The 15024-nt window shown below is 35.6% G+C and overlaps 1 protein-coding gene across 3 annotated transcripts in view; it reads left to right on the plus strand.

The window, feature by feature from the left end:
• UBA6 (ubiquitin like modifier activating enzyme 6) overlaps positions 1 to 15024 on the plus strand; it is an 84723-nt gene that overhangs the window by 14124 nt on the left and 55575 nt on the right. For all 3 annotated transcript variants that reach the window (XR_010156586.1, XM_001164227.7, XM_016951633.4), the window contains exons 3-7: positions 4922 to 5016; positions 5547 to 5575; positions 8605 to 8699; positions 9412 to 9523; positions 13352 to 13432. Coding sequence is in view for 2 of the 3 variants with exons in the window: in XM_001164227.7 (XP_001164227.2) it covers positions 4922 to 5016; positions 5547 to 5575; positions 8605 to 8699; positions 9412 to 9523; positions 13352 to 13432 (412 nt within the window). In the remaining variant the exon portion in view is untranslated. The remainder of the gene's footprint in view (positions 1 to 4921; positions 5017 to 5546; positions 5576 to 8604; positions 8700 to 9411; positions 9524 to 13351; positions 13433 to 15024) is intronic.

Below are 15024 nucleotides of genomic sequence, written 5' to 3' on the forward strand. Positions count from 1 at the left end.
ATCACTTGAACCCGGGAGGCAGAGGTTGCAGGGAGCCAAAATCGCACCACTGCAATCCAGCCTGGGCGACAGAGTGAGACTCTGTCTCAAAAAAACCAAAAAAAACAAAAAAAAACATAGTCTTAAAGATTTTATGTAAAAGCTATAGGTTGTTTTTGATTTTTTTTTTTTTTTTTTTTTTAGAGACAGGATCTTGCTGTTGCCCAGGCTTGGGGGCAGTGGCGTGATCATAGCTCTCTGTAACCTCAAACTGTTAGGCTCAAGCAATCCTCCCACCTCAGCCTCCTGAGTAGGTAGGACCGCAGGTGTGTGCCACCACACCTGGCTAATTTTCACATTTTTATGTAGAGATGGGTGTCTCACCGTATTGCCCAGGCTGGTCTCAAACTCCTGGTCTCAAGTGATCCTCCCGCTTCAGCCTCCCAAATTGCTGGGATTACAGGTGTGAGCCATTGCACCCTACTACACCCAAACATTTTATTTATGCCCGTTTATAATTCTTTTCTTCTCACTCCAACTTTCATTTCTTCAGGCAACCACTCATCTTTTGTCTATCTGTCTCTCCCAGTACCATGTCACAGGGATTCTAGTAGTTTACATATTTTGTTTAATATGTAATCCTCGTAGCAGCCATATGAAGTTGTTGTTATTATGATCTCTGCACAGTGAACCCCAAGCAAGTGACTGGCTTGAAATCGGTATGTTAATAAATATATGCATGCATGATGAAGATAATGAAGTGTGTCCATAAGAAGGTGATTAGTGTTGAGGGGGACTCAAAATGATGTTATGCTTGGAATTGTTTAAAGAACTGGAGATGTTTAGCTTAGAGAAAGAAAACTCTAGAACCTGAATGCCATCTTCAAATGTTTGGAGGGGTATTACATCAAAGAAGGATTTAGACAAGTTCTCTATGGCCCCAAGGGAATAAAACTAAGACTAGTGGGTAAAAATTATAGGGAGATGTTGTTCTTTCATAAAAGGGTGAATTTTTAATCGATAGGGATTTCTGCTACATTCACTGTTATATGGTCACTTAGTATGAGTCAGCTGTAATGTAACAATGCTGGACTTGCAGTTATACTCTCAGCTCTTTAATCCCATCTTTACTACCTATTAACATTATGAACTTCACAGCATTTAAGTGTTATTTAACTGCAAAGTACCTGACATATTACTTGGTACAAAGAAGGCACTTAATTAGTACCTTTCCCTTTGGTGACTAAACAGAAATTTATTTGGCTCACAGTTATGGAGGCTAGGAAGTGTAAGATCAAGGGGTCATATCTGGTGAGGGGCTTATTACTGCATCGTCCCATGGTGGAAGGCAGAAGGGCAAGAGTAAGAGAGGGCAATAGGGGGCTGAACCTACTTTTAGATATAACCCACTCCCACAATAATGAACCCACTCCTACAATAATGGTATTAATCAATTCACGAGGGTAGAGCCCTCATGACCTAAACACCTCCCGCTAGGCAACACCTCCCATTAGGTCCTACCTAACGGGGTTTAAGTTTCCAACACACAAATTCCGGGAAACACATTCAAAGTGTAGCATTTGCTCCTGGCCCCCCAAATTTTTGTCCTCATAATGCAAAATACTTTTATTACATCCCAGTAGTAAAAAAAATCTGAACTTGTTCAAACATCAACTCAAAAAAGTCCAGTCTCATCTAAATTGGGTATGATTCATCCTGAGGCAAAAGATGAGACTAGAGAACTAAGCAGGGACTAGTTCATGAATGCCTTGTGACTAAAGAATTTAGACTTTATTGTAAAGGAAATAGAAAACTATTGGGGTTTTTTAAGCAAGAAAATGGTTTGACTAGATTTGTTTCAGAAAGATCATTTATCTTTCTTAGTAGGAAGTTAATAGGTAATATATAAAACTCAAAAAATCAAGAAATAAAAGTATACACGTGTTATTTAGAAATACGGGAGTAAATATTAAGAGAAATGACTAAAAAATTGAGACTAGTTATCTTTGGAGAGTGGGAATCAGGGTAGGAAAGAATTAGGTCAGGGAACTGATGGTTGTTTTTTTCCTCTCTCTCATAAACCTTGAGGAATGATTTGGCTTTCTTAATCTGTATGCATTGTGGCATAATAGTTAAGAGTATGGATGCTAAGGCTAGACTGCCTGGATTGACTCTTAACCTCCACTACTTACTTAATTCTAGGTGCTTATGTATTCCTATCTGTAAAAATGAGAATAACAATAGAAATTATCTCATAGTATTTTTGTGAGGAATAAATGAGTTAATACAAGTAAAACACTTAAAACAACATGTGGTGCATAGTAAAAACTCAGTTATTATTACATGCCAGGCACGGTTCAGGTACTGAGATACAAAGACAGTAGACAAATTTATGGTTGTAGTGGAAGATTTTTGAAATGTTGCTTTTAGTAATCAAGAAAACAAGCAGACAAAAAACCCAAACAGGTATAGATTTCATCAACATGATTATTAAAATTAACCTAATGCATATATAAAGAACCTTGTGTCTTTAACAGCTGTAGAATCCATATTCTTTTCAGGAACACATGCAACTGTAAAATTGACCAAAGAAATTCTCAAATATTAAAGAGTTACACAGATTGTGATATCTATTCACAATGCATTTAAGCGGGAAATTAATACAAACGATAACTTAAAAATTTCCCATAAAATTAGAAATTTCAAAATATACTTTGGATTAACACATAAAAAAAGAATCATAATTAAAATGGGAAAATAAGGAAGTGCTCTTATCAAAACTTGAGATGCTCTTAACGTTACATTTTACATTAGTAGTTGAGAAACTAAAATCTAAATATTAATGGGTTTTATTTCAGGTAACTAGAAAAAAAAGAAAATTAGATTTATTAGTGTAGGAAATATTTCAAGAGCCAAGTTTACAAGTGTAGCCCTGTAAGCATGCCCTTCTAAAGACCAAGCCTGCACAGCCAGGTTGTGAAATTGCAGAGACTTTGATACACTGCCAAAAGAAGGGTAACTTGCTGCATCCACTTTGATTTTGGGCTGGGGGCAGGGGGGTTGTTTTGTTTTGTTTGAAACAGGATTTCATTCCCGTCGCCCAAGCTGGAGTGCAGTGGCGTGATCTTGGCTCACTGCAACCTCCACCTCCTGGCTCAAGCAATTCTCCTGCCTCAGCCATCCGAGTAGCTGGGACTTAACTGCAGGCACCCACCACCTCATCCTGCTAATTTTTGTAGTTTCTATAGAGATGGGGTTTTGCTGTGTTGCCCAGGCTGGTCTTGAACTCCTGAGCTCAAGTAATCCGCCCATCTAGGCCTCCCAAAGTGCTGGGATTATAGGCGTGAGCCACCACAACTGGCCTGGTACGTCCATTTTGGAAAACAGTTTGGCACTGTCTAATGAAGTTGAAGGTATACATATTCTTAAATCCTGCATTTCCTCTCTGGGGATATACATTAGAGCAGGAGTGTCCAATCTTTTTGCTTCCCTGGGCCACATTGGAAGAAGAATAATTGTCTTGGACCACACATAGAATCCACTAACAGTAATGATGGCTGATGAACTAAAAAAAAAAAAAAATTGCAAAAAAATCTCATAATGTTTTAAGAAAGTTTACGAATTTGTATTGGGCCGCATTCAAAGCTGTCCTGGGCCGCATGCAGCCTGTGGACCATGGGTTGGACAAGCTTGTATCAGAGAAACAACTCTTAAGTGTGTACCAGGAGATGTTTATAAGAATGGTCAGAATACAATATAAATGAATATTAATGACCAGTTGCAGACATCAGTATAAGTCCATCTCATAAATAATTTCATTCAGAAGAAACAAGATAAAAGACACTCAAAGTGATTCCATCTATACAAAGTCTAAAATCAGGTAAAACCTAAATATATTATTTCTGGGTACGCATAAGGGCGGTAAGACAATATAAGACACTTTCGTACATACTATAGTAGATTTTCAATAAATATTTGATGTGTAAATGGATAGTTTTTACTTTCTAAAACAAAAGTCTTGAGTACCAATTTAAAAAGAAAAGTTTAGGTTTTATTATATTTTGTATGAAACAGGGAAGGAAATAAAGATAGCTTGTGTTTATAAAGTTTTGTCTCTCTAGATAAGAAATCCCTTTTCAGGCTTTTATGTTGAATATGAAAAGCTGAAATAATGGAAATTAAATATTTATTTTTAAAACAAATGTGCATTAAACATGTATGTGTTAATTCTGAAAGTAAATACTTATAACCCAAGGGGTTCTGAAATTATTTATTTATATCGAACTAATCTTTAAAATGTTTCTCATAAGAATTCATTGGAATTTATATTATCTCCAAAGATAGCATCAAGTTTCTCATTGTTCTTTCAGATAAACACTTACAATTGACTTTATTACTATATCAGACTTTTAAATTGCTAACGTATATTTTTTGAAATTCCCATCCTGTTACTACCTTGTGGCTATTAGGATGCATAACTTAACAAGGTCCTTTATATAACATCTGAACTCCAAGAAGAGAACCAAATTTTTTTTGTTGTTGTTGCCTCAGAAATCCTGTTGATAGTGAAAGTTTTAAGGTGGAAATGGCAAACTCAAATGCTTATAGTGGCCACTGAGGTAATAAATGAGAGGAACAGGAAGGAATTGATTGTGGCAAATCTGGAGCACATAATCCTCCTGCCTAAACAGGGCAACTCTTACTCACCTCCATCTGTCTATTGCCTTGAGGGAATATGGATTGTGGTGCCAAATTATCTGATTTTTCAAAATATGTCATATATTTGGCATTTAATTCAGAAATGTTTAAACACTGTGCAAATCATTCAGAACAAGTCTGTGGGCCGGATTGAGTTCCTAGGCTTTTAGTTTGCAAACAACTTTAAGAGATATTATAATTTCAGCGAAATAATTTTTTGTTTTTTATTGTGTTTTCCATGTAGTCGACAGAGGTACGTTCTTGGAGACACAGCAATGCAGAAGATGGCCAAGTCCCATGTTTTCTTAAGTGGGATGGGTGGTCTTGGTTTGGAAATTGGTAAGCAATATTTATATTCCTAATTTTGTATGACACTTTTGAGCAATGAAGATAGTTTAAATAACTTAACTTCATCCCCTTATATTTCCTATAAAGGAAGTTAGATCCAAAATGTTGATCAGATTGAGTTTTTAATCTTTGTCAAGACTATTTCGTGATGTTATATTCTTCCACAAAGAACCAATAATGACTCATTGCTTCTTTTTGTGATGTTAATAGCCATTAATTATCATTCTCTATATCCATTAATTCATTATAAGCACACATACGTATACTGTATTCATAAAAACATATCTGGAAGAATACGTTGAAATTTTAGGAGTGATTATCTCTGGGTGTTGTGATTATGCACATTTTAATTTTTTCACTTTTAACCTGTATTTTGTAACTTTTTTAAGACGAGGAACTTGTATTAAGTAGTAAAAAAAGAAGTTAAAAGTATGCAGTCAGATATGTGACTAAGCTCTGTGAAGACATATCTAGTGTGTATTCCCAATATTGAGCTATTCCTTTTTCTTTTGCCTTTCTAGCAAAGAATCTTGTTCTTGCAGGGATTAAGGTAAGTAAATGTCCTCTGTAAGAAAAATTGTTATGAGCCTTTTTTTTTGGCTCATTTGTTATGGTAATATTGTTTATACTTTGTTTTAATTATTGTCTTCAATTCTCTACTTTTTAAAAAAAATCATGGAAATTTAAAAAATATACAAAGAAAGAATTGTGTAACAAAACCCCACATACCCATCAGAAAGCATCAGTTACCAACTCTTGGGGACATTTGTTTCATATATCTCCTTCCCATTCCTTATTGCCCCCAACTGCCAAATTATTTTGATGTAAATTTCAGACATTGTATTATATCATCCTTAAATATTTTAGTAGTATCTTTAAAAGATAAGAATATCTTTTGAAGCAGCAATATAATTTTCACACCTAAAATGTAACAAGCTCTTAATACCATTGTATTAGTTTACATGTTGCTATAAAACAGTTTACCCCAAAATTTGTAGCTTAAGCAACATTTGTTATCTCATAGTTTCTGTGAGTCAGGATTCGGGCATGACTCTGGTTGGGGTTTCTCTGGGAGTCTCTTACAAGGCTGCAGTCAAGGTATTAGCAGGGCCTGCAGTCATCTTGAGGCTAGACTGGGGAAGGATCTGCTTCCCAAGCTGGCTCATGTGGTTCTTGGTAGGATTTAGTTCTTCATGTATTGTTAAACTGAGGACCTCAGTTCCTGCTGGCTCTTGACCAAAGGTCACCCTCAATTCCTTGCTTGTATGGCTTTCTCCATAGGGCAGTTCACAGTGTGGCAGTTTGCTTCATCAGAGTAAACAAGTAAGACAGGAGAAGAGAGTGTGTTAACAAGACAAGTCAGTCTTTTGTAACCTAATCTCAGAAGTGGGTCCAGGCCACACTCAAGGTGGGAGATCACACGAAAGCCTAAATACTATGAAGCAGGAAACATTTGTGGCCATCTTAAAAGCCTGTCTACCACAGTCATCAAATGTCTAGTTAGAGTTCAAATTTTCCCAAATGTCTTAAGACATTTTATTGAAAGCTTGTGTCATTCTAATCAGGATCCAAGTAAAATTCATATACTGAACTTGGTTTATTTTAATCTATAGATTTCACTTCCTTGCCTAGGTTTTTTCTTGCAATTTATTTGTTGAAGAAACTAGTCATTTGTCGCAAGTATTTCTACATGTATATTTCCTGTAAACTGGTAGTTATAGCCAGAGAATCCAGTTCAGATTTGATTCTTTTTGGCAAGACTATTTCATAGCTGTTCTCCCATCAGGAGACAGTAATATTCTGTTGTCTCTCTTTTTGTGATTATTATTAGCTGTTAATTATTATTGCCTAGATTCATTATTTCATTAGGGGCAGTGATGATGTTTTATCATTCTTTTCTCATTTATTAGCTGGAATTATATTTTAGAAAAAAATTCCAGTCATGACTTTCTTGGTTTCATGAAAGTATGGATTGTACATTTACAAAATGCAGGATAAATACTACATTTTTCCCCATTAACTTACCAGTTTTCAAAATCAGTGGTTTCCTGTCATCATTTCGTAGTATTGACCAGTGAATTTATATGTATGTGTACATTATGATAAACTCATGGATTTAAACATAATTTGTTGTGTTTTGATCTATTATAGTTATTTTCATTGATGCTCAGATTGTTCCATCTTTGGTTATTGTGGTTCTCTTCCTGTTTTTTGAGGCTTTGGGACACAGCCCCCAGTAGTCTTTGTCACTGTTTACAAAGTCTTTTCAGTGGGCAGAGCTAGAACGTTCGTAATGAGTAAATACTGAAATTTCTGATTTTCAGGTTTAGGCTTATAAAGTATTACTAAAATTTCTAATTTTTACTTTGGATTATAGGATATTTATTTCTGTGATTTTATATTTGTATCTTATTAGGATTTTGGTTTCTAATGATCTATTACATGCTTTATCCTATATATGCTATATATTCTTTATCCTATTATATTTTACTTGTATGGCATAGTTTCAGAATACCAATTCCAATATTGTTAATAATAATGTATTATTGAAAAAAATTTAGAGTTTTTTGATCCTACCTGGATTTGGCAGGCAAATTAACTGCTTTTAAAAGTCACTTTAAATAAATCTCTGTGTGTAGCAGACTCCATAAACAGTTTAGTCCATGTATTCATTTTGCTTTGGATTTTTAGAGATTGCTTTTTAAAAAATTTAATTTTACTATTATGTGAGATTTATGATTCAAAGTCAGATTTTTTAAACAAAGTATTTTCAGGTAAGTCTAGCTTCTTGTTACCTTGTTTCCTCCTTCACTTATTAGGTTACTGTCTTTTTATATTTGGTTTATTCTTCATTTGTTTTTGTAGATAGGTAAATGCATACACACATACATGTGTATCTGTTTATGTGTGGGTATATATGTTTATCTCCTCCCACCTTTCTCATATAAAGTGCTCTACTTTTCTTTACCTTGCTATCTCTTCATAGCATATCCTAGAGATTACTCCATATTTATAAATACATCTTTCATTCTTTTTTTAATAGTTGCATGATTGTACATTGTATGGATGTATCATCTTAAAGCCAGTTCCCCATTGGTGGGCATTTTGATTATTTCCTGTCTTTTGCTCTTACAAATAGTGTGCTATATTTAATACTCTTGTATATATAGCTTTTTGTATTTCTCCCAGTGTGTCTTTGAGTTGGAGTCCTAAAAGTGGGATTGCTGCATCACAGGATAAATGCATATGTCTTTTTGCTAGAGATTGCCAAATTCCTTTCCATTGAGGTTGAGCCAGTTTACCTTGTTATCAGTAATAATGAGAGTCGCTCATTCACCTCACCATCACCAATAGACTGTGTTGTCAAACTGTGGATTTATGCCAATCTAACAAGTGAGAAAAGTTATTTCATTTCTGGGCAAGGTTGAACATCTTTACATATTTTAGTTCTTATGCCTTTGTTTACTTTTCATTGTCTAATTACACAAAATAATAGTTCTAGTACATTGTCAATAATACTGGAGAGAGTGCATATCCTTGAACTCCTGACTTCAACCAATACTTTTTTCTTTTTTGAAGGCAGTTACAATTCATGATACAGAAAAATGCCAAGCATGGGATCTAGGAACCAACTTCTTTCTCAGTGAAGATGATGTTGTTAATAAGAGAAACAGGTAAAGATATTTTGATGTATTATCATGAGTTTTTTTAAATTTATTTACTTAGAATATTTCCTTTATCTAGAACACCAATCAGTCATAGTTGTTTAAATATAAAGTGCTCTACTTTATATTTATACAGGTAAAGATATTTTTATGTATTATGAGTTTTTTTTTACTCATTTACTTAGAATATTTCCTTTATCTAGAACACCAATCAGTTGTAGTTATTTAATTGATGACCATAAATTCCTACTACTGTGGCTAAATAAATATTGATATATACTTAATTATTTGTATTTGTCAAATTTTTATATATTTACATAATACGTATTATATAATATATATTACATATATCTTTTATATATTATATATATAAAAGATATATATATATTACACTGCTACCTAGAAATGTATTTCCTTGAATTTATTAAAGAAGGACTTTAGTGTTGCTAAATTATTAAGAAAGTTAAGGAGCCTGGAGCTTGGAACTATTAGGGTACACTTTGAGATTGTGTGGTTTATTGTAGAATATGATAGTATATCATTTCAAGATTCTATAGTTACCTGTAAAGACAAGTAAGTTTTGGTTTCTTTCTTCTACAAGGTAAGTTTCCATTGAAATTTTGTAACATGTCAGGTTCCTCTGATGTCATTACAGTGTCCAACTTCAAGAGATTTGAGTATATTGAATGAAAGAACAGTAAAAATTTATTTTTTTTTTTAGGGCTGAAGCTGTACTTAAACATATTGCAGAACTAAATCCATATGTTCATGTCACATCATCTTCTGTTCCTTTCAATGAGACCACAGATCTCTCCTTTTTAGATAAATACCAGGTTAGTACTCCATTTTGTATTAAATGTTATTGACAGGTTCCAGGGCAAAATTGTTAAATATTAATATGTTTAACTAATTTAACCTAGTATATTGAGAAACAGAACAAAAAAATTTCAAGGTAGAAGACATATTAGAGTAAAACCTTTCAAATTCTCCATTTTAAGGAAGGGACCTAAGAACTACTGACAAAGTAGTTATACAGTTGGCTTTTTTCTCAGTAATATCCATTAAAAACTACTCAAAACTCTGGTTTATAGCAACATGCATTTATTTCTTTCCTGTGTACCTGAATATGTCAGTTGGGGTTTCTAGGCTGAACTCAGCCTGGATTAAACTCCAGAGTTTGGGTTCTCCCCCATGTGTCTCTCTTCTGGGACCAGGAGGCTACCTAGGTCATGTTCTCATGGTAGTAGCAGAAACAGAAGGTCAAGTCCAGCCACACATGCACATTTCAAGCTTCTGTTTTTGTTGTGTCCATTAACATCCTGTCGGCCAAAGCAAGTCAATGTTATCAAGCCTAAAGTCAAGAAGCAGAAAAGTACTCTTCCTAAAGCATGGGCAAGCAGTACAATTACAGGGGAGTAAAAATACATGGATCAGTAGTTCAATCTATTATAGGTAACAATTCCTTAAATAACAACAACAAAATTCCCAGGACCTTGGGTATTGTAAAAGTGACTAGGTTGACCCTGATTTTTTTTTTTTTTTCTGTGAGTTAATTATGCTGTGATCTATTTAAAAATGAGTGTAGACTTCTGTTCTGGAGTAGATAACTTAAAATTCATCCTGGTACAAAGCACCTAGAATTTCTAAACAGACTTTCTTTTAAATGACTATCCGAGCTCAAAATAATGTAAGGAAAATGCTCAGAGGCCACAAATGAACAGTTAGCTAAAAGACTAGTGAACTGTTATCTGTAGGTACTCTTAGCGACAGGAGTTGCATGTCACAGTAACCAAAGTTCTTGGGAATTGATGTTCACATAGAAACAGAAGATTCAGACCTAGAACTACATAAACTAGAGAAATTGAATTGAGACCTCCCCTTCTTCATAAAGCTGGAACCTCAGAGAGCTATGCCCTCAGTGAAAGGGTGGACAAGAACAATCTTTACCAATCTTGTCTGTTTTGTTTTGTCTTAAGCTCTGGATGAAAAGTAAAGGTTTTCCTGGGGAATTCATAACCATTAGGCATGCTGTCACATAGGTTTAGAGATTAAACTTTATAATCTTTTGTGATCTGGAAATTCCTAAACTGAGAACTTAATGTAAAAAGTAGTACTATAGGCTGGGCGCGGTGGCTCACACCTATAATCCCAGCACTTTGAGAGGCCGAGGTGGGCGGATCACCTGAGGTCAGGAGTTCGAGACCAGCCTGACCAACATGGAGAAACCCTGTCTCTACTAATAATACAAAAATTAGCCGGGCGTGGTGGTGCATGCCTGTAATCCCAGCTACTCGGGAGGCTGAGGCAGGAGAATCGCTTGAACCCGGGAGGCGGAAGTTGCAGTGAGCCAAAATTGAGCCACTGCACTCCAGCCTGGGCAACAAGAACAAAACTCCATCTCAAAAAAAAAAAAAAAAAGGTAGTACTATAATGGCCATAATGGCCATACCCTAAAGTGCCAGACAAAAACAAAACTAAACAAATCTAGAGAAATATACCCTCAACTAAGTTACAGGGTATTCCAGTATATAAAGTCCCTTTGAGTTCACAGTACAAAATAACAAGATGGGAAAAAGCAGCTCAATATGACCAAGAGTCAACAAACTATTAAACCTCAAAGAATTTTTATTTATTTTTCTTTCTTTCTTTTCTTTTCCTTTCTTTTCCTTTCCTTTCTTCTTTCCTCTTTCCTCTTTCTCTTTCCTTTCTGATGGAGTCTTGCTCTGTCTCCCAGGCTGGAGTGCAGTGGCATAGTCTGGGCTCACTGCAACCTCTGCCTCCTGGGTTCAAGTGATTCTCCTACTTCAGCCTCCCAAGTAGCTGGGATCACAGGCACGTGCCACCATGCCCTGCTAATTTTTATATTTTTAGTAGAGATGGGGTTTCACCATGTTGGCCAGGCTGGTCTCGAACTTCTGACCTCAGGTGATCCTCCCGCATTGGCCTCCCAAAGTGCTGGGATTATAGGTGTGAGCCACCGTGCCCAGCCTAGACCTCCAAGAATTTAGGAGAATAGAATTATTTGAGAAAGATTATAAAATACAGATGTTCAAAACTACTAAATCTTAAAAGAAGGGATTAACTATATAATATACAAATAAGACACTATTGAAAAAGACCAGGCAGATGTGATAAAGAACCAGGTACAACTTATGGAAATGAACATGAAGTCTTAAAAATTAAAATTCAGTGGATAGATTAAACAGTGAATAGATATAGCTGGAATAAACATTAGTGAATTGAAAGATAGACCTGAAGAAATTACCAAAACTATAGCACATAGAAATAAAGAAAATATCCCAGCACTTTGGAAGTCAAGGCAGGCAGAAAACCTGAGGTCAGGAGTTCGAGACCAGCCTGGCCAGCATGGCGAAACCCCGTCTCTACTAAAAATACAAAAATTAGCTGGGCATGGTGGCGTGTGCCTGTAATCCCAGCTACTGGGGAGGCTGAGGCAGGAGAATCGCTTGAACCTGGGAGGCAGAGGTTGTTTTGCAGTGAGCCCAGATCGCACCACTGCACGCCAGCCTGGGCAACAGAGTGATACTGTGTCTCAAAAAAAAAAAACCCAAAACAGAAATAAGAGAAAATATTATGGACAAGTTAAAATAAATGAGAGCTTGAATGAAAAGGTCCAATTTATGAAACTGGATTTCTAGATAGAAAGCAATAGAAAAGAGCAATATTCAAAGAAATTATGGCTGAGAATTTTCTAACATTGATCAAACACAAATCAAATTCAATATGTGTTGGGTCTAGTCTTTGATTTTTTTATTATTTGCAAACTATCCTGTTACTGTTTCACAGATGCAGGAAATATGAGATTCCTGGGTCAGAGACTAAGAAGTTTATTACTCAGTGCATAATAAAAAATATGAGCATATATTGCATTTTCTTCCTCGCCCCCTGTCCCCCAAGTCCCTCTAGTTCAAGGCAGAGGGCTCAGTGAATGCACATGCAGTAGGTTGCTTTAGAGAAGAACACTGAGCTTGGCGAACTGGCTGTTTTAAAGCAAGCTAAGACGTCTCTTTGTCCCTGAGGAAGACCTTACTTCATCCCTCAAGTTTTTACACGCAAATACAATTCTGAGAAATGACCTCAAGTAAAGAGCGGTAAGGGCCTTGCATTCATGGCATACCTTGTGAGACTGTATAGACTGAGAGACCCATGGAGGAATGTCTCCCTACAGGAAGCAAACCATATTGCAAGCTAGATTTAAAAAAACTAAATCCACAGATGGACATGTTCTAGTAGCCAACTAATGTGTCTCTTAAAAATGTTGTCAGGTTTTTAAGCTAGCATGAAAGTAATACTCTGGTAGCTAGGTTAATATTTGTGTGATAGTAATAGATGAAACAAATCTAATCACTTAGAGTCCATAAATACTGCATAGGATATTAAGGTTTGCTTCTAATCATAAAGCGTGTGATGGTTATCAAGTTTTATGTGTGCAGGTTTTCCCCTGTATATGTTATTTTTACTTTTGTTACCTACACTTTGTGAAGGTATTAACCTTGGAATGGAATTCCATAGGATTATAACTTTTCAATGAGATTAGCGATGTGTCTTTAGCACAACGCAAACTGACATGCTTCTGATTATTGTATACTACAAAAATAATTATGTATTTTCTAGTTTTTAATTTGTTGTTTTCTCAACAGTGTGTAGTATTGACTGAGATGAAACTTCCATTGCAGAAGAAGATCAATGACTTTTGCCGTTCTCAGTGCCCTCCAATTAAGGTAATTGTATCATTTAGTAATGACATGTAGTTAACCAAGGAAGAACACTTTAACTACTAGAATTTTTAACTCATTGATGGGTTATATAAGAAACTTTTTACATATTAATCACAATCTTTTTTTCATTAATTTTGATATATTCATTTCCTGTTTTTAAAACTAGGATCTAAGTTTGGTTTATAGACAGATTGCCAAAACTAAGGAAGAATTAATGTTAGGAATGGAAAGGATGATAAACATTGAAATCATCATCTAATTTTTTTTTTTTTTTTTTTTTTTTTCCCGAGACAGAGTCTCATTCTATCGCCCAGGCTGGAGTGCAATGACACAATCTTGGCTCACCCCAACCTCTGCCTCCCGGGTTCAAGCTATTCTCCTGTCTCAGTCCCCTGAGTAGCTGGGATCTTACAGGCACCCGCCACCAAGCCCAGCTAATTTTTTGTATTTTTGGTAGAGACGGGGTTTTACCATGTTGGCCAGGCTGGTCTTGAACTCCTGAGCTCAGGTGAGCCACTGCGCCCAGCCTCTAATTTTAAATGTCGTTATGATGGTGATTTTCTAGAGGTTCAGTGGTTCATTCAATGAATATTCATTGACTATCTATGTATTGGAGACAGTTATAGCCACTAGAAATACATTAGTGAATAGAGACAAATTTTCTTACTCATGAAAATTACCTTCTGCTAGGGAAGATGTACAGTAAACAAGAAAATAAATACATCATGCGTTTTTAAATAGTTTCAAGTCCTATGAAGAAGAAAAATCTGAGTAAAGAAAAATAGAGAATGATATCTGCATGATGTAGGGAGAAGGACAGTTCTGGTTCTCTTAGATTAGAAGGTTAGAGAAGTCTTCACTAAGGAGATGACGTTTGAGTAGGGCCCCGAGTAATGAGAAAGAACAGGCTATATAAAGATCTGGGGGAAAGCATTCAAAGCAGGGGAATCAGCAAATGTAAACATTTGCAAGTGTAAAAATTAGGTTGGCGGTTTTGAGGAACAATAAGAGGCAAGCAGGACCAAAATAGAGTGGTAAAGAGGAGAGGATAGTAGGAGTAAAATATACCAGAAGATTAGTTTGGGAGAAGTAGGTTGGGGGCCATACGTTACAAGATCTTCGAAGACATTTGAGTTTTTAGGCCTGTGAGTTTTAATCTGTTTTATATTTTTAAAGGATCACTATGGCTTGCTGTATGGAGAGAAAACTATAATTGTAGTTTTCAAAGTGTGGTCCAGGGACACTAAGAATCCCTCAGACCCTTTCAGTGGTTCTGCACACTCGAACTTTTTATTTTCATATTACTAAGATGTTATTTGCCTTTTTCATTCTGATTATCTTAGGCAGCAGAGTGGAGTTTTCCAGAGTCTATATGATGTGTGGTGATATCCTTGCTCTGACAATGGAATATGTATATTCTTGTGATTTAAATTTCTCTCAGTTTTAATTTCTAACACAGTAAATATTGATAGGTGTAACTTACATAAAAGCTCTTTGGGTCCTCAATAATTCGTAAGAGTATGAAGAAGTCATGAAAGATAACCAAAAGAAATAGAACTGTTGGATTATAAGAGTAGAGTAGAGGCAGCTAGACT

The sequence above is a fragment of the Pan troglodytes genome, chromosome 3 (genome assembly GCF_028858775.2).
Source record: "Pan troglodytes isolate AG18354 chromosome 3, NHGRI_mPanTro3-v2.0_pri, whole genome shotgun sequence".
NCBI lineage: Eukaryota > Metazoa > Chordata > Mammalia > Primates > Hominidae > Pan > Pan troglodytes.